This window comes from Strix uralensis, chromosome 4 (assembly GCF_047716275.1).
Source record: "Strix uralensis isolate ZFMK-TIS-50842 chromosome 4, bStrUra1, whole genome shotgun sequence".
NCBI lineage: Eukaryota > Metazoa > Chordata > Aves > Strigiformes > Strigidae > Strix > Strix uralensis.
The window spans coordinates 117,134,394-117,155,268 of NC_133975.1; the positions used below are offsets into that span (position 1 = coordinate 117,134,394).

Sequence of the window (20,875 nt, forward strand, 5' to 3'; positions counted from 1 at the left end):
CTGTGCATTTGTAAGTCATGCACGTTTTTTCCTCAGTAATGTTTACTTTAGCCCCAGGGAGAGTGCAGAGAGTGTAACTGTGACCAGAACAGATGACTTTGTCAGAGGAGGGAAGTTACCCAGCCTCACTGACAGATTTTTATGAAGGGTTTCCCAAGGCCAGCCTGCAGCAGTGCATCACTACAGATATGCTTTTGACATTTGTAGTCCAAGAAGCAGTGGTATTCCAAGTAAAACACTGCCAGTGGGTTTCCATAAAAAGTCTGATTCTTGGACTATTTGTGGGGGTTTGAATGTAGCTATGAGTTGTACAACCCTAAGCTTTCTCTTGGAAGGACTCCACCAGCCTACATCCATCTTCCTTTCTCCCCTGGAGCACAGTGAGCTGTAGCAATGCTGCTTTGCTCTGCAAGCTACACGTAACCACTCCTTGCCAGTGAGCAGCTCCTGCTTTGGCTTGCACCCTCCAAGCCAGCTCCAGTGAAGAAAGGACTGAACAAAGGAAGAAGGAATTGGGAGCAACTGGAATAAAGGGAGTCATGAGCTGGGGAAGGCAGACTCAGGAGTTTTCTGAATGTTTTCTTTCAGAAATAAGCCAAAAAATGCTCCTGGCCAAAACTCAGCTTCCTGAAAATTTGACAAAATTACTTTCTTCTCCATAAAGTAGATTATCCTTTTGGAAAAATAACTTCAGGCTCTCTTACTAATCCATGCAGAATAGATTGTCCAGTTTTCCTATGGCTACTGCCATAGGTCCTAGTCTGATTATAGGAATGAAATGTAAGCAAGTTTAATGATTATGCAGGCAGATTTATGTGTCCCCAGACAGGCATTCAAATAACAAAAAGAATATAAATATTGGATCTATGGAAAGAAAATGTCCATTATTAAAATCAACCCACAAGCTTGTACCGTGAAAAAGCTTTCTTCTTCAACACAGCTGTCAGCCCCGCTGAGATTTTAAATTGGAGTTTGTCTAGTGTAACTCTTACTTTCTATTTAAAAAGCAAAGTCAGAAGCATTAAGCTTTTGTCTTGGGTTTTTAAAATACAGGAAAGCTAATATAATTGCTGTACTAATGTAGAGTTATGAGCTTTTAGACTCTCCAGTTTTTGGCAAAGAAAGGTTACATCTTTTGATTCATGGATTAAGACATTTCCCTGTATATATTTGCCATACACTTACTCTTCAGAAAAAAATCTTCATCCCTTCCTTTCCTCTGGACCATTTGGCATGGCCCTTTGGTTTGTAGCTGCCTATGCTTCACTTGAGAGCTGGCTGCATTTCAGTCACCAGTCACTGTGCAGATTTTTTGTGTGAATTATTTGAGTGTTCTTGGTATCTGGAGATCTAAGGATTTGAAAAGTATGGTTCAAATGTCAGACTGCAACTTGAAAGGCTTCCAAAGATGCAGAGCCAGGTCTGTGGTCTGAGTGAAGCAATGCCTATGCCAAACTCAACACAGAAAGTCTCTGGGTGACAAAAGGATGTCCCACATCAGACCTGTGACATGTGCAACATGGCTTCCAGCTTCACTGTAAAAAGAGTGGTTTAGAGGGCGACTCAAAGTCCCAACCCTGTGAGGAGAACAAGGCTTGGATATGTTACCTGTGCCAGTGATGTTTAGGAGAAGTTAAGGACTGATAGGATAAGCAAAACAGGACTTAGCATCAGTTCTTAAGTTAGACACGTTTTTTGTGAATGCAATTAGCAGCTGCGAAGTCTTTGGAGAAAAATAACTTCAAAGAGAAATCTTTGGAAGGTTGTTTCTGTATCAGGAGGAAATGAAGAGGAATTTGGTTCAAGGATGTTTTTCTGAGTTGGGTTAATTTATTTTCATTTATCATTGAGATTGATTAACACTGAATTGATGGGACAGTGTCATTATTGCTTTGTTCATCTTCTTTAGAAAAATAGTATGTATAATAGCAAAAAAAAAAAAAAAGGAAATCTGCACACTTTATTTGGGTTTTTTTGTGCCCCTCCTTGGAGTCTCTAGAGCCATAGATCAATTGCTAGTGTTTAGTGACCTCCTGCCCAAGAGTGTAGGGCCTGTGGGTGGGTTGTCTGCTATGGCTGGCACTTGTACAGTGCATAATCTAAAATGACACTGACCCTTTGCAGCCTTATGAGAATATTTTCAGCAGGATGAATTGTTCTTGAATGTTTTCTTACATTCCCAATGTTACATGCCCAAACATTTTTTTCATCATCTTGAGCGTATGTCCTACATTTCTTCTCTGCTCTTTGTTGCATGGTTTTGATTATTGTAGCCAACAGCAAAGGTCAAAAGACATTTTACTGTTTCTACTTCTGTGTTTCTGTTAAGCTGAATTAAGTTGTTGGTACTGCAGAGTGACTTGTTAAAAAGCTTATGCTGCAAGACTTCAACCAGTATAAACTGAAGCTGAGCTATATCAGTTTAAAACGGGTGGTCCAGAGAGATAATGCAGTCTGAAGAATAGGGTACTGATCTGAAAACCGAGAAAAAGAGTTCGGTTCTCTGGAGCTTCAATGGGCAGCTTCATGAATTTAAGTAAGGTTTTTCGTCTTATTCTGCCTCAGGTTTTCTGGATGGGTGGTAGAGTGACACTGTATATTAAAAGACTTTGTACATTCCGTTTTTCGCTCATGCAGTCTTATTCCTTTCACATCTAACATTAATCAGTACAACTGCCTGTTTAATTTACATTACAGATAGGTTCTGAAATCATAATATCTAGGAAAGCTATGGTATCATTGAATCGGTTAATTATATTTATTAGTGTCTGTGAGTATTCACTAGTTAGGTATCATTTTGCAGTCCAGAATTGAACCAGCACTGAGTTTTGCCCACCAAGCAACCTTCCATTTCTTTCCTATATAGCAAAGAAAATCCAGAAGTTTTCTTAGACTATGAATGATTCCGAACAGAATTTTCAGATTAACCTGAAATAATATTCCACTTGGTCTTTTAAATTTCAAATGGCCTTTGGAGAAGTTTGGCATGAGTGTCTTTTTTATTTTTTTATTTCTTTAAAATTCTAGATATGTGACTTATGCAGGAGCTTTGATTATATTTTTTTTTGTTGTTGTTGTATTAGAATTTCCTCACATGTTGTGAACTGGCAATACCTGAATATCTCTTCTATGATTAGTGCTCATTTCCCAATTTTACTTTGTGAGGAAAGCCCTTTCTCTCACCAGAGCCTGAAGAACATTGTTCCACTCCAGGGCTGCCATCTTCTGTGGGTTTTAGATGGTCCATGACCACAAGCTTTTTTTTCTACTGGTATGCTCATTCCTCCCATTCACGTCACCCCAGCACTTCCTGATGCTGCCTTGCAGCATGAAAGGGGAAGAAATGGATAAACATCTCCCTAGAGGACCATTTGGCTTTAAAAATATGAGTAGAGCCAAAGGGATACTTTACAAATGTGAGCAAAGTATCTTAACGAAGAAAGCATCAGTCCTATAGGGATGGTATGACAGCTACTAGAATAGAAAACAGGTTTGTGTGAACATGCAAAATATCTTGGGCAACTATTCATAACAGATAAACACTTTGTTTGAAAATTAAGTTGAAAGAAACATTGCCAACCTGCTGTTTCTAGGCATGTTGCTATTCATTTACTTATCACACCAGTTCAGCGTGACTCAGTGCTCTCCCTGTGTGTTATAAGGACTCTGGAACTTACACACAATCATTTCCAATGACCAATTTTACATAATTCAGGTACTATGAATATTTTATTTATTATTATCAGCCTCTTTATTGCAATCAATATTTTTAAAGAATCCATTATATGTTAAAAAAAAAAAAAAGGGTTAAATTTGGCTCTCTGTTCTCGGGCATAAATCCAGATTAGCTTTCCTTTTAATAGAAATTTTACTCAAGGTTTTGTGAATGGAATTTGGCTTGGTGTCCATTGAAGAAAAATGTAGCAAAATATACATTCCTCTCCCTAAATCCTTAAGAAGAATTACCAATATGCTACTGAATACTCTTAATACAAGAAAACAGGGAAATATTTTCAGTTTTGTGGCTGTGTTCTTGGTCTTATTCACATTTTATATGGGCATTGTTTTAAATTACTGGCACTACATTAGAGTATGTCAAGATGCACCATATAAACAGATACAATTTACCATGACCTTGAGGCAACATGATGTGTATGTTGCATTACATTAGCTATCAAAATATGTTCCTTATATAGTACAGTACCCACTGCAGACAGAGAAAGAATATGGGTTGTTAGGCATATAGTACAGAGTTGGAAGACATATGCAGATAATCTCTCCAGATCTATAGTCACATAATTTGTATCTTTTTAAAGAGACTAGGAATAAACTATAGGGCAAACAATGAATCCAAATGGCTTTGCTGCCTATGCAGGGTGACATCCTTTGCTGAACAATGGAAGCCTCTGGTCAGGAAGCACATAACTGTGAGGGTGACCAAGCATTGGAACAGGTTGTACGGCGAGGTTGTGGAGTCTCCATCCTTGGGGATAATGAAAAGCTGTCTGGACGTGGTCCTAGTCAACTGGCTGTAGGTGGCCCTGCTTGAGCTGGGGGGTTGGACCAGGTGACATGTGTCACCTTGCTCTCGTGTTTTCCCAAATGTGCTACTCCACTCACAACCAGCTTGTTTGCCCAGGAGTGTGGGACCTGTGCAAGTCGAGCTGCCACCTCTCCCCCATGCCATGCTTGCTCTGAGCACAAGCCAGAGGGGCAGCTGCTCCCATGGATCAAGAGCCTGGCTCTCCTGGCTGTGCTGGGTTTGTTCAAATCGACCTTCAGCAACTTACTTCAACCTTCTGTTCTTCCCCCCTCCCCTTCCCATGGGGGGAAGTACTGTTGTAATTTTGTAAGCTGCTTGGGCTAGGTATCGTTCTTGCTATCTGTGTCTGGTTTCTAGCCCAGACGTCAGCAGGGGTTGCCACATGCTGCTGCAATATAAATGACTAATGATGATGATAAAAGGTGTAGGAGTTGGTTGCCTGGAGTGTTATCCTACTTTGATAACTTTGTTTTAGAAACTAGCTTCTTCCTCAAATTATCTGTTATTTTACCTTATTAGGTCTAATATTGTAAAAGTGGCAAGGGATTTTTGGCTGCCTCTGTTTTGGAATGCTGATCCCAGGACTCTGAAAGAGGCTATGAAATTTTCAGAGTTTGGATGGTGTTGCTGTGATGGTGCCAGTAGCCTTCAGCTGAGTTGCAGGTTATTGGCACCTTTAAGAGTCAGCTGCAACTGTGTCCTAAAAGAGGCATTCAATAGAGAAGTGCTCTATTTTTAAATTTGGGCTGATATAGGTAATAATTACACACAAAACAGTATGTGAAAAGAACATTATCAAGGTTGCACAGCTCAGCACTTGAAGCTAAGAAATGCTGCAAGTAAAATTGTCTCTACTCCATTAATTTGTCACCTTGCACAGGTGCATCAGTCACAGACTATTTTTGCCCAGGATCAGAGTCTCGCTTGGTGTGCATAATAGATGACACAGTTTGTGAGTTCAATACTTGATTTTATTTTTCACTGTTCAATGCATAGCTCAGACTTTGCTGTGAAGGCAAAATTATTTCCCACTGGAGCATTCCAGGGTGTTCCACCATGCAGGTCCTTGCCACGTGCAAACACTGACTTATTTCCATTTACAACACCTTAACAACAATTCTGGGTATCATTACTCCCCAGTACTGCTGGTAACATAAGGGAAAAAAGAGTAAGATAAGAAGTATCCATAATTGTGGGTGCCCAACGTAATTTTTTTAGAGGACCTGGCAGCACGTATTGCAGCTGCCATTGACTTCCACTGCAGTGGCCAGTACTTTCAGATAATTTAAGCCTCCAGGTCCAAGGCTCCCAGAAATACAGAACAGGGGAGCAGGTTTGAAAATCCTGGTGTGAATGAGTTGTCTCATTCCTCAGGGCAGTATCTCATGCCTGCAAACAAAAGACTGCTGCTCCTCTTCTCAGTCTCTCCTGCCACCCTTTAAATTCTGCAAAAAAAATGAAGCATCCTACAAAAAAGAACTTTTTTCTCTCCTTTTCTATGGCAAATGCACTGTGCTCTGACTGAAACTGGAGTTCGGTGGACAGAATAGTGCTTAGCTAAAGCCTACCTGATAACACATGAACAGAAGGAGGTTGAATTCATCCTGGATCACCTTTAATTGTGGCATTTTTGGCTGGTCTTTGCAAATTAATTACCAAAAAAAATCAAATCATTTATTTTTTTAAAAGCAAACAGAAAAGTATTTGCTATTCAAATTTTCACACTGACAACCATCAATGTCATTTTAGCCTACTGAAGTGCTGCAAAGATGCTTTGAGCTAAGAGAGTAATTAAACAGGAAAAAAAATTACAAGAGATTTAATTTCTTTTACAAAACTGATCACTTAAAAATATACATATTTTCAGATGCACAAGACTTCTTCAGCACTTCTATCAAGATCTCAGCTACGATAAAATTGAGAATGCAGTCCTTGCTTCAAAAGTGAGGATACTTGAGTATTTCACAGAAAAGGTTGCCAGATTTTTATATGGATAAAACAATAATTGGTTTCCAAACATCGTTCCTATAAACAGCAAAACTGGATGATTTTTTTTTCCCAGAAGAATATTATCCCTGAGACAAGTGGCTGGCATGTGTCGTTTCAGACCAAATAGTTATAATTTTAAAAGTTATAAAAAAACCTGAACACATCTTTCCTAAATCAGAAAGTGTCAGTTGGCTAAAATTATTTGCAGTGTCCCTTAATGTAGCTGTAATTAATTTTTGGAATAAAGATGTAGTTGTAAGTAAAAACTGAGATTTTAGACTTTCTAGATTGTTAGAGCAGCTCTAGTATTATATCCCTCAGGCTTCTGAATGCTCTTCTGGTGCACACTTGTTTTGTAAGGAGAGGTCACATTTGAGGTAAAGGTAGTTTGATCCATTACAGGCCAAATTATCTTCTGCCCTTGGCTGAATTTAGAGATATTATATAGCAGAAAAATAATACACATTTGTGTCACTTCTCTACCTCTTATTATTTCTTAAATTTCTTCTGAAGCAGCTCAGTTTCAATTCCAACATGCAGTGGTGAGGCCAGATCTTCAAATTGCTTGTGACAGAGGTTACGTGCCTTCTGGCAGATAACGGAGACCTGTCTTTCTCTGAGACTTGGGTATTGTATTTTTTCCTTTTACAGGGCTTCAACATATTTTTGTTCCTAAAAGAGAACCCTGGAGATGCCCTTGAAATAGAAAATAAGGTGCTGAGATCTGAAATGATGGAAAGAGATACTTTTAACATCTCATTCTTTCACATAGCTATTTCAGCTAATGCTACTTTTATGTGGACAAAAATGCAAATTTTAAGGCTTTTAACAGTTGTGATTTATTTTTTTTTTTTTTATCTGAATATGCCAGCATCCAGGTGTGCTCACTGTAGAGATTTTTTTGTTGTTCTACTTTTTTAAGATCAGGATGGGCAAAGGACTAAGAGAGGTAAATCCAACTTCAAACTTCAAATCTTTATTCTATCATGATTTCTGGTGTGTGTGGGGGAGAGATGTTAGCTGCTTTTTTTTTTTTTTTTTTTCCCCCTGTGAATGAAAAGTGTCCCTTCTACCACCCTTGGTATGTATAACTTATAAAATCTTTGAGAGTAAGGACAATACATCTTCAGCACACAGGCTCCTCATTAATACCAGAAGCTCAGAAGGGTTTTGTCCTTTGTTGCTTCAAAACCCCCTCGTATACCTAGAAAAGGCAGAGAGTAAGCCAACAAAAATAACTAAAAGCATAGAATGGCTTCTGTATGAGGAAACAACTAGATAGACTGGGATTTTTCAGTCTTGAAAAAAGATGACTACAGGGTAAGAGACTTACAGCGTTCTAGGTGGCCTGCAGAATAAAAGCCAATTACTCACTGTTTCCCAAATTACATAATGAGGAATTAATTAACGTCCCTTAATTATCTTTTGAGCTTATTGCTAGAGGACACTGTATAGAAGTAAAATAACATGAGTTCAAGCAGCAGTTAGACAAATTTAGAGAAAACAAATCTATGAAGGGCCATTAAACCCAAAAAATGCTTCCCCTGGCAGAGGAAGTCCTTGAGTTGCAGATTTCTGGACTCTAGTTAGGTACAGCAGGGTAAACATTACTACAGTCATGCTGTGTACCTTTGGCATCTGCTGACGGCAAGGGGATACCTGGTCAGCTGGACTGTAATCTGGCTCCATTTGGCTACTTTCTTGCCCCTTAATGCCACAGCGTGTTTGGCCTTTACTGGACATCTTATAAAGCAGTTCTGGGAAATCTCTGCTGTGGCTAGGTCTTTCAGTCCCTTCCCCACTGATGGGAAAGGAGCAATGAGACACAAAAGACCTGTTCGGGGCTGATGTTTGCTTTCTCTTCTCCATTGAGCTGCTGCTTCTGGGGCAGGAGCCTCTTGGGCTCTGCAGGATGGGGCTCAGTGGACTCTATATGAAGAGGGAGCCTAAGAGATCTGTTCCTCATCATTGTGTCCACAATATGCAACTTCATCTTTCAGCAGTAACCATTTGTTGCAGCAGAGCAGTAAATTGTCTGAAAATGGAGCACACGCAGTCAATATTTGTTTTAGAACCAGTGCATTTGCACACATTGCAGAGGGATTCATGTGAACAAAATAAACATAGACCCTGTCATTCTTCCTCTCTTCTTGCTGATAGAGGGTATCAGGAGTTAACCTCAGGAAGATTGGGAGGGATGAAATACTTTTTTGACTCAAAAGGTCTGAAAAGAAATACCGAGTATTTCAGAGGAGGAAAATGGCAAGTATGTGCTGCAGTACTAACTGAGAGTCAAGCGCTTCTGCTTCTGAGCATTAGCACCAAGCAACCAAGTACAGTGCTGTGTATCAGGAAAACGGATTGTGAACACAAAATAGGCCAGTCTAAACCAACCAGAATTATACTGAAATTTCACCACTGTTTAGGCCCAGCCAGAAAATTAATCATCTCTGGATTTGTGAAATTTGGACTTTTAATCATAAATGCTTCCAGTTGTGTTTTAAGTAGACTGTTATTTTGATGAATAACAATTCATTCTTCATAGTGCGTTTCATATCAAAGGGGAGAGGGCTATGGGTTAAAGGGTGACTTATTCTCATTTCAGTCAAGTTTGTTTCTTTCACAAACTAGGACTCCTGAAGCCTTATGAATCTTGGTATGGGAGACCTTGCTGTAGGTGGAGGAGCCAAAGGCTGTTAATGAGTCTGTGACTAGCACTGTGGAGGCAGGTAGAGTCTAGTAATAGCCTGGTATTTAAGGATCATTATTCTGCTACAGATCACAGCTTTGTTTCGAAGATAAGGATACTTGTATTCACAATATTTGGTGTCTTTATGATCGAGCTTAGGTATCTGGAACATTTCAGGGTTGTGCATGGTCCCAGAGACATAAATGAGGAGAAGGAAGGTAAAACTGTAAAACTGGCAGCAAGTCCTTTGCCTCCTCTGAGTTCTGAGCTGCCTGGGGGACAAAAACAGCTGCCAGAAAAAACTGGATCAGACCCATGGTGGGGAGCAGGATGAGCCCTATAATGCATTACTCATTTGAATTCTGCCTTCTCAGAATAACCTCTTTGCTGCTGAGTGCTTCTATTTATTCTAGAGGTCTCACATTGCTGAGACCTTTGGAAATATCCTGGCTGTAGTGCTATAAATAGCGTGTATTTCCCACTGACTAAAACCTGCCAGCATAGCAGCAGCCTGACGTGGGTTTATTTTCCTGCTTGAGGACTACATAAGTGCTTGTGTCCTCTCTCCACTGAGACATCTCTTCGCCTTAGGTGCTGGTCTCTGCTCACTGCTGGGGAGTGTTATTGAACCTGGATCACATTCCTGCTCTTTCTGATATTTTTTCTCTAATGAAACACCTCTCTCTGGGCACCTTTTCCTTGTCTCCCCTCTCCCTTCTCTTATGGCAGGTCTTTGCTTTTCTCAGGTATTCTGATTTCTACTGTATATTAGTTTCTGCTCATTCTATTTCAATTTATCTGCTATTCATACATACTGCACACTGCCTGTGCAAGCTGCTGTGTCTGAATGAGCTTTTAGTGAAGCTTACGGCCCCAGAGCTTCCCTTGGCCTTACTGCATTTCAGTTCCCTGAAATCCAGCTCTAAAAATAAATGCAAATGTGCATCCCTGCACCCGCCAGTGCTTCTCTGAGCATATTGTGTTAGTGGAGTTTAGGAGAGGATTTATCCAGTCAAAACAGCTCGAGGATTGGGAGTGGATACAGAGTCATCACAGAAGTGAGAATATGCCAATGCAATCCTTAGAAAAATGATTGCTAACAAACTCAAATGTGTGTGCTAAGTTTGCCTTCCTCCCACAGATCACTAGCAGCAGTGCAGTATCCACTTAACTGCCCTGCTCAGCATCTTGCCTGGGGTCTGTCCAGGATTTGAGCCGAGCACCCAACTTTCTCAAATCTGCCCTTGGAGGAAAATGAGGTCAAAAGAACTTGTTAGGAGGAAAGGAACAAAACTTCTCTTGGCTGTGATGTTCAAGTGGGGTTAAATCCTCGAGGAGCCTCTCCTCCCTGCTTGGTAATTCAAGCATTTATTTGTGAGATAAGGGAAGGTGTCAGCTCCAGCAGCATCTGAACTCACACTCTGCTTTGTATGATTTCTGTGCCCTCCTCAGTTTGCTAATCAAAACAAATTTCCGCTGTGTGTTTCTTATCCCCAGAGGGTGGAACTATCCTCAGAAAATTAAAGCTCTCTTATCTCTTAATGTGTCATCACAACTAATAGCCTGGGGACTGTAAACAAGTTTAAATATCAAAACCATTTGGCTGGTGATTGTCTGTGATTATGGATTAAGAATACAAAATTTGTGCTCACTGATATTCAAACTAGATGGACTACAAGGAGCCAGATCCTCAGTTGGTGTCTTTACATGGACATGGATCAGATCAGCTAAATTCAGGGGAGGGAGGTTGCATTGTACCAGCTGAGCATCTGACTCCGGGAGCTTTCAGAAGTTTTCATTCTTGTTTTTCAAAGTGCTGGATAATAGATGACAGCACGGGGCTGATCAGGAGGAGCGCTGAGGGCCCCTGGCAGAGCCTGGAGCATCCTCCTGTCCTCTGACTTCCCAGGAGCTCCGCTTCTGCTGGCTGCGCCCTCTACTCGCAGACTCTTTGGGGAGCTCATAAATAATGACTTAGAAGAGAAATGATTTAAGATTATAAAACTTTTTCAAGAGCAAGTCAAGGTGCCAGCATATTCAAAAGCTGACAGATGTGTCGGGGCAGGTACTTTGTGAGGGATGTGCTTTGTATCTTCAATGTGACATACTGCAGTAAATTCACAAATGTGCACTTGCTGCTGCCTTTTCCAAAACCATGCCACTAAGCCATCACCTTTAGCTCAGTCACTGCTCACACTGAGATTGAAGAGACAAGTAAGGATTATCTCCTCTTGCTAGAAATGCTTTGTCTAGTTCACTGGACTGTTTGCAGAGACAGTGATGTGCAACAGGTCCCATAGATTTGGGGAGACAGTAGTGGGTGTATTTTATAGCACTGTTGGATTTGGAATTTTTCATGTTAGCACCTCCCTCTTTTGGAAGTATTTGTGGGGCCTCATTTTTGTTATGGATCATTTTCTGACGTAGGCTGGGCAGTTCTTCAAAGAATCCCACAGATGAGAAACTGAGGCAGGGAGAGACTAAGTGGATTTCCTTTACGTATCTAAGTCAGCAGCAGCGCAAGGAATGTTTTAACCACTGAACTGTCCTTTTCTCCCCTGTGCAATGCAGAATACATGGAATACATATCTTTTCATGGATAGCTTTTTGGAATTCATATCTTTTCAAAAGGCTGATGTTAGGTTAATGATGAATCTTACAAAATGATGTAGGAAACACATTAATTTTGATGTGGCAGGAAAGCACTTTCCTAATGAAGAAGTAATTAAATAAGAAGGATCGTTATTAAAGAACCGGTAAATCTAGTGTTCTTTATCCTTCTTATCTCAGCACTTCTAGGACTACCCAGTTCTGGATAAGCAGTGTTTCTGACAAGCATAAAGTCCCACCAGAAAAATATAAAAGGAGCAATGTGTCATAAGAATCTTAAAAATATGATACAGTGTCAAATAAATTAAATCAGTTTCCAGAAGAGAATAATAAAGGCTGAAAAAAGGTACCCAGAAAGCCAGAAGACTTTCCTATTTTCTTAACTGAGGGTAATTATACTAAAACTGACAGCAAGTATTTTCCCAGAAGCAAAAAACACCCACAAACCCCAGCCAGCCAAAATACCACTCAGAGCATGAGATCTGTGAAAGTTAAAGGCTTGAGTCTGCCATTAGGAGATTGCTTCTCTTCTCACAAGGTCAGTCCTTACATGTGGAGGAGTAATTTTGATTCTGGTCTCCTCCCAGTTCAAAGTCAACGCTTACCTTGATTTCCATAGTACTATATTTGACAAAGTACTAATATAATTGTATTTGGTACCAGTCTTGTCCTGTTTGAATGTTAAACGCTTCTTAATACCAAGCCCATTGTGCTCTCTCTCATAGTTTAGGTGATGTATAAAATAGCAAGCAGTGTGGACCAGCTGGTGCAATCCCTCCAGGGAAACTAATGGTGTCAGTGCCCGCACTACATGTGTTTTGAGGGTTTTACTTCAGACCAGCTTTTGTCTGGACCCCTGGTGCCATGGACTGAAATTTATTTTATTGTTTTTACGGCACATGAAGAGCTCCTGGAGCACACCTTTGGGTATAGTTTCATCCAAAAAGGATGCAGTTCATGCAGTCCCAGGCTACATCATAGCATGAGCCAAATACAGCACATAGGCATGACTGGAGCAACAGAGATGACCAGCAAATCACACTGTGCATCAGCTGATGTATAAACTCTCAACTGTTGTTGCCTCCTTGTTGTTCCTTCATATTTGTCATGTTCCAGTCACTAGCTTCTCCATGCATATCTCACTGCATCATGCTGTGAGGACCTTCTCCCTCAGTTAAGGCCCCTTAGTGGGACAGAAATAATCTGGCAGTCTGAGTTGCAGTGGCAGTGTTTGGGTTTGAAACCATTCAGTATCTCCTTGCTAATAATTAGGACTTGCAAAGAGGAGGAAAGTGATTGTACAACCTCAGATCAGAGATCGTGCAGCCCAGGGACCCCCTCTCTCTCAGTAACCAGTAATGGGTGGCTGGAAAAGACTTTAATAACAAGGCAGGGATGTGGGTACTGCTCCAGAATACTTTCTTAGCTTCCAAAAAATTCACAACTGAAGGATTTCCTAAACCAGAGGCTTTGTCTTTATATCTAATAGCCTTTGATACATTTTTTTCTTTGGTGAATTATTTCTTTTTAGTTTTATGTTAATTTTAGGCTCTAGTGTCCTGCAGAAAAGTTTGACACTAATTTCATGCTGCACAGATTGGATTTATTAAGAAAAGGCTGGGGATGTTAATGAGAGGTTCAGATGCCCCCATGCTGCCTCTGCCCACATTAGTCCTAGAAAAGAGGATTGTCTAGCACATGTGGTGCAGAGTCGCCATACCAAAGCTACAGTGTCAGTGGATGCAGTGCATGTGCAAATCCATCCCAGGTGGGGCTCTGCACTACTCTGTGTGGGTTTATGTTGATGTGAATGGGAAACTCTGCCCAAACCATAGGATGCAGAGAGACCCATTGTACCTTCTCTGACTTTTTTTCAGAGCCAGAAGGGCTTGACCCACAAGATGCTTGTGTATGACCATATTTCTGTGGGATCCGGATTGCTGAATCAAGAGTGCTCAGCTCTTGTGGAAACTAGCCAGCAAGGACTTCACCCTCCCCTCAAATCCTTGTGTTCCAGGCCTGGGATTTTATCAGTTCGTATTTGTGATCCCACTTAATTTTTCAAATAAACAGTGAAATGCAAACATTTGGCCAGAGGGAAAATCTCCCAGTTACTGAAGGGGGAAAGAACACAATATCCAAATGACTCATGGCTTTGTGGGTGAAGGAATGGCTGCATGTCATAGCTTGGGATGTGGGTTTGTGGTCCGATGCCACACGGAGTGCGTGTGCTTGGGTTGTAAGGTTAATATAAATGGCTTTAGTAGGAACTCTCCTGTGATTTCCCAGAGCCAATTTGCTTTTTAAGATATCACTGACTGTGTGGTGGCAATTAATAAGATAGGGAGGGCACCTGCCAGATGCCAGTAAACCCTCCTCTGGACACCAGGTGGGGGCAAATGTGACAAAGCTTTTCTGCTGCTATAAGAGGTAGGTCCTGCAGGAGGAGTTGTGGGTGGCCATGGCTGGAGGAACTGTGGGGACCAGGGAATTTCTGAGGGCTGGGAGGGTGTCAGCATCCCTGGGAGGTACCTGGTGCCTCTGAAGCTTTGCTCTCCTGGGGTAAGACACCTGAAGACCTGCTGGATGAGCATGCTCTGATGTCTAATGCAGTACCCTTCTGCCTGGTGCCCCCCTGCTCCTGCTGACTTGTATCTGCCATGGATACCCTGGGGTTACTGACTCCTTTGCTCTTGTTTTCCTCTGTGTCACTTGGTGACACTAACGCAAAACACAGAAATGCTAACGCAAGTGTAAGTATAAAGGCCAGTGGCACCCCCGCAGACCCCTACCTCTGCCTTACTGCTAACCACTGGTACCTGCTGGGATTCAGTCACGATGCCTGTTCTAGGAAGTTGCCAGCAGTTACCTGCAGTCCTATACATGAACAACTTGCAGATGTGACAAAATATAGGTTGTTTTGTCTCGATTCTCTGTTTTTCCTCTCAGTCTCTCTACTGCAGGATTTCCTCACCTCTCCCACTCCTTTCCATCCTTTCAGTACTCTGGTTGCTGCTCTGCAGCTGCGCAGCCCAGGAACTCGGTGGAGCTGCAGGTCAGGGCTTCCCTCTGGTGATACCTGCTGGGGGGAACTTGTGCCCACGGAGGTGGTGGCCTATTTCAGGGAGCCCTCACCACCCTGAATATCCATGTTGCATGGGATCTAGTGGGTTTGCTCTGCAAGTTAGCAGAGGGAGGAATGAAGGAAGTGCCTGTGCCCCCTTTCTCCTCCAGCCAAACCCCTCCTATAGGCAGCAGCTGTTGGGGAGCATTTTGGGTTACATCCTACCACTGCTTCCTGCAGCAGAAACATCATGGGATATGGTTTACAGCTTGGGAGACAACAGCAGGGCATTGCCTGAACCCAGCTGCTGGCAGACCAGTTGGATTTGGGAAAACAGCCAACCTTTTTCAGTTTTCTGGGGCGCTCTGGTTTGCCCGTAAGATAAGAATTTGCAGTGTTAGATAAGCACAGATAAATAGAATTTATCCATTTCTAATTTGAACAATCAAATGTTTACTCAAGCCTCAGTGCCTGGCTGGAAGACCAAGGGAGCTTCTTTGTTTGTGGCTTCAGCAGTGCCACATTTGGCAGCCTGGTCCCACATTTGAAGAATCTTCTGGTTTTGAGTAGTTCAGAGGCTGAGGCTGCTGCTTAGGAAATGGCTGTACTCTCCCTGCAGGCAGATCAATACATTTCAGCTCACTGCACTGCAAGTAACTTTTCATCGTACATTAGGAATAAGGAAAACAAAAGCCAAGATGGATGTTATTTTGGTTTTGCTTTTATTTTGAATTATTTATTAGGAAGTCACTGCTGTCTTCCTTTTCATCAGGAGACAAAATGCCTTTGTCTTTTGTGATTTTTCCTATTAAAAAGAAACGAGGTCTTCCCAGTTTTATTTCCCTCATCCATTTGCTTCTTTGTACTGAAGTGTAAATCTAGGGTCTCCATAACTTGACAAGATGGTCTCCCACAGTTCTAATCCAGGCAGTGTTCCCACTGATGCCAGTGGAGTCACACCACCTTGGTACATTTCTGACCAGTTTTATAATGACGTTGCAGATGAGTTGTATGCGTTATGAACAATTGCTGGCACATAATCAGGGGGTGTTATGGATGGTTATAAGTAATCTACAGGCTAGCTGAACTATCATTTTAATTAAGCATTTACTAAATAGCTAGTAAAAATATTAATCCTTTTTAAAGTGAATTCTTAATATAACATGTTATGGGGCAAAAATTCTGCAATTGGCTCCACTATTAATATGAGTTTGGAAACTCAAACTAACAATCCATTTTGATGTTTTTCTTCCTAAATCTAGGTTATCCTGAAGGGGAGGATAAAGAAACTGGCCACCAAGATGGTAATCACTAGTGGAAATGAAGAAGATAAAGGCAGTCAAGAAAAGGAAAGCAAAGAAGAAACCATCTTGGCAATGCTTGGAATTATTGGGACAATTCTGAACCTCATTGTGATCATTTTTGTGTATATTTACACAACGTTGTAAACTAGAAGGCATGCAAATAGACCAGATAAAACGGCCATTAAGAGTGACAACAAACATTGCTGGCTATTGACAAGTTGTTTAATCAGAACTGACTCTGTATTATATTAACACATCATAAAAGTGCTGCCTGCAGGCAGCGAAGGCTGAAGCACAATTAATTGAACAAGACTTTTTCACACAGTAACAAGCTTAACTCTTCTGTCCTGCTCTCTCCTTTTCAGTTTGGTTTTCTGTTTGGGGGAAAATGACTGCAATTATGTAAGTTGTAGCTTTGAAGAAATCCACCAGGGATATGCTGTTTTAACACAATTAAAATTAAAAAAAAGAAACTGTACACTATATACAATTAGAAATGTATACTGTATACCCGCAAAGATTGAACTCAAAGATAGCTTCATAGCACAGATCACATGTCTGTTAGGTCAAATTATTTTTTTCTCTTGGCTTTTGCTTTTACTTACATTGAATCTGACAAGCTTTTTATTTAGAATGAACATATGGTACAATCATGAAAAAAACAATTCCATTGAGCAAGGTCTGCTTAAACCTGATAAAATGTTGGGAGAAGTACATTACATGGTTATTTTTCTTTTCTCATTTGCTTAACATCTGTGTCTGTTCATACCAATGTTTATAAATATATATTTTTAATAAATGTGCTATATTTTTAGCATGAACCAAATATTTGGAGACACTTGTATTCATGCAGCTAAATTTTGTTTGATGAAGTGCCCTTTTTGACAATGGTTGTTATTTTTCTCAGCAGTCTTGTTTGCAGCCCTCACTGTGGTCTGGAGCAAGCTCACATCATGCTCATATGCATGACTTGAAGTTGGAATGTCAGCTGAAAAGCATTGCTGCTTAATACGGGAAATAGCAAAACATTGTAAGGTGACCTTTGGAGACTGGTTGCAGAAAGAAGGCTCTATTTATAGTTTTTTTTAAAAAAGGCAAATGAAAGGAATATTGAGGCATCTCACAAAATATTACAAAATTCACATAATTTATGACTTTCAAAATCTGGTCACACTCTCTAAGTACTTACATTGAGAGAAGCGAGCAGAGGTTTATGCAATTGGAAAGAGAAATCTAGAGAGCCAGTACTGAGGGGCTTAAGCAAAATCCAGACTGTAAATACAGAGTGTATTTTAAATGTGAGGATCATTAACCCTTTATGCTTCTCTGACATGTGCTTTAACTGAGGTTGGTGCAGTGAAATTCTGACTTGTGGTTTTGACAGGAATGTACAGTGATGATGATCACCATTTCTCTTGAGTTCAGTACCTATAAATATATGAAGTATTAAAAATATGAGACCTCAATTCTGCCTCAAGCTGCCTAAATACGTTGCCCATTAACTCTGACATATCCTCTTAAAAAATAGGTCAATTAATTGTTTACTGACTTGTACTTTGGACTGTGTCCTCAGATGCACAAGGGGGATTGCTATTGAAGTCAGGAGGTGTAAAAACTTTCATCCTAGAGTCTCATTGATTTTAGTGATCAGTCCTTTCTCTCTGGAAGCAGTAATGAGCTTTTCACCAATTTGCAGGGGCTAGGCCTGGTCTCAAAAATAAAAAATTTCATTGCAGGATATAAAAGCAAGCCTGGAAAACCCTGAGAGGTGCCTCATAAACAGAGGTGTTTAGTCTCTTGTGGTATCACACATTCAATAATAAAACCATTAGGAGAAGGGAAAAGGTCAGTAAATAAATTAAAATGAAATCCAATATGAAGACTGAAGGAAAAAAGAGCAAAAATAATCTCTTGTTAATGAAAACATGACAGGGTCAGAGAGGTGAGAAAATGAGCAGAGATTTGAACAAGCAGAGAACGGCACAGAACGAGGGTGCCAAGCACACTGGCATGGTTGAGGAAACATTTGTGTTTGGATGGTGCTGGTAGAGCTGCAGGTCTTGGAGAGGGTGAGAAACATTAGTGGCACAGTTCAGTGGAGCTGAGTGAGGCTGATCTTGTTTTTTAATTTATAGTTATTTATTGGTAGTTCTAAGGAATTAGCAAGCTCTGCTTTTTGATCATCCTAATTGAACAAAAAAAGGCTAAAATATATTTGCCTCTACTCTTCATTTTTTCTTCTGGTTAAACTACTGCTGATCACAGCACGTGGCAATGGCATTGGTGCTCATGTGCTAGAGCACACCTGCACATACTCCAGGCACCTGGCTAACTCCAGCCTGCCCCTCGTGCTGGCAGGATCCTCTCTGCAGATGTTTCTCTTGAAACTCTCCTCCTCTAGCAAACACCAAAGCAATCTTCCTGAGGCTCATACCCATCTTCTAGAGGGGAAGCCTGGGAAAGAACAGTGTCTGAGTCAAGAGATGAGCTCTGATGCTTGATATTTCTTTGCCTCTCTCTGCATCAAATGATAATAATACCTGTCATCTTCTCGTGGGCTTGAATTTCATCAAGTACTTCTATTAATATACAAATTAAAATCCTGCATTGTAAAACAACATATAACACCCCCACCCATCTGATGTAAAGCAGCAACTCTTGCTGCTCATCACAATTGTTCTCCTTCAGGCATGAACCAACATCTTCAACAAGACAGGCACTCCAAATAGCCCAAATGTGCTTAAGCTGCACTGGTGGATCAAAAAGCCTAAGGACTCTGGGTTTGCTCTGCCCTTCTCAACAGAAGACCCATTAGGAGAAGAGTTTCCAGCTGTGGGTGTGCTGTATTTCACCTGTTCTTAGCGTGGACAGTGTCCAGGTGCCTACTGCCCCGCGCCATCAGCAGCTGTGTGCCGTGTGCTTTGCCACAGGACTTTTATTGCACCTTGAAATAGGAAGAAAGGTTTATCCCATTCCATAAAAAGTTTAACACTTAATATTTTAATTTTACAGGTTTCTGTTCACAGATAGTTCTAGAAATATCCAGGGGCAAGTACTACTTAAGTAGATTCATTAAGTATTCATTTAAATAAAAATGAAGAGTTTCCTTTGAGGGCAGTTTCTTTACCTTTTATTTGGTATTCATGAACACTGATATGGAAAAAGTATGTTTTCAAGAATGACTGTGGAAGGGGAAATGTTTTATACAAAGATCTGAAAGTATGCCTACCCAGGCAGCTCCACACAGGCCTGCTTTTGGCTGAATGCCAGCTGGAGCCAAATTACCCTCATGCTTTTTTATGTGAGCAGTTTTCAGCATGCACCTATAAGATATATTCAACTAGGTAACATATATATCATGAATACCTTATAGTCAGTAACTGCAGTATAAACAGTTGAATAAAACTTCTCATTATAGGTGCTGAATGGTAAATCTGCTTTGGCAAGGAAAAACCTGATAGTCTTATTTTTGGCTTGACTTGTAGGTAATGCAAATAGTTTCCAAAGTAAATTTTTAAAAATAAAATATTACTCCATTAGTGACAGGAACTTTCATGTTTGCATTTGAGTTGAAGGTAATTAATATCCAGTATCTTAATAAGATATGAAAACATCACCTTTTGCTTCTGTCAACTAAACACCATTGTATTTTTAAATTATCCTATGTAGTTTGATGGTTTGTGTTATGGGAATGAAAAATATTTTCCTAAGGTGACAGAAAGGTGACATTCTCCCCACTAGTGTCTGGTGTGTTGTCTGGTAGGTACAGACCACTTTCAAGAAAGAAGATAAAACTATTTAAATCACATTATACACATCACAAAGTAAGGAGAAAGTAGAGACAGGGTACTGCTCTCATCTCTGGTTCCTATAACTGCCGCTGAAGATACATCATCTCAGAATCATTCATATAGGAATGTATCTTCTTGCGTGCCGGCTGACAGGGCAGTCTTTTCAACTGTGTACCTCTTGCTCCTTCTGGTTGCACCTCCGCAGCAGTGTGTGGCTCATCACACCTTAGGACAGTCAGCCTGGGAGCCTCTGGAAGCTGCTGTTTTGATTTATTGTGGTGTAAAGGTCTACTATGGGGCAGAGTTTAATTATTTTAAGGATAGTCAGTAATCATCTTCACGTTATTGTCTCATAATCTAGGGGATGCTTTGCTGGTTGAATTCCCAGACCCATCCCTCTCCTGGCTCACAGGTAAAATTTTGATTCAGTAGACATCCAAATACAGAAAAAGCTTCAGTTACATCATGATAAAACTTTAGGAAGAAGCATTGCTTAAGTCCAAAAGTCTTATATTTCCATTTAATCTATATCCTGGAGCTCATCCCAAATGCCCCAAAGTCTCATCTGTGTCAGGAGGTCTCATTGTTTCTGAGTGAGAATCGACGTTTCAGAGTGCATTGTGTCATAAGCAGAGAACTTGGCCTAGAGAGAGGAATGGGGATAAAAAGTAACTGAATTAAAACTCCAGGGAGGCAGCACTGCAGAATTTACTAATTAAATCGTTTGAGGTTTGGCTGGAGTACTTTGTTTCTGGCTAGTCAGTATTTTGGAGAAAAAATATTATTGTTCCTTGGAAAGTTTCTGGGAGAACTATGTCCGATTAAAAGAAAGAACCTTATTGAAAATGTTTCAGCAGCAATTTCCAGCAGCAATCTTCCAAAGAA

The 20,875-nt window shown here is 40.6% G+C and overlaps 1 protein-coding gene across 8 annotated transcripts in view; it reads left to right on the top strand.

The window, feature by feature from the left end:
- The window catches only part of TUNAR (transmembrane neural differentiation associated intracellular calcium regulator), a 166,098-nt gene extending 149,073 nt beyond the window's left edge, over positions 1 to 17,025 (top strand). For all 8 annotated transcript variants that reach the window (XM_074868719.1, XM_074868716.1, XM_074868717.1 and 5 more), the window contains one exon: positions 16,158 to 17,025. In XM_074868719.1, the coding sequence (XP_074724820.1) occupies positions 16,158 to 16,343 (186 nt within the window). In that variant the 3' untranslated portion in view covers positions 16,344 to 17,025. The remainder of the gene's footprint in view (positions 1 to 16,157) is intronic.
- The last annotated feature ends 3,850 nt before the right edge of the window (positions 17,026 to 20,875 follow it).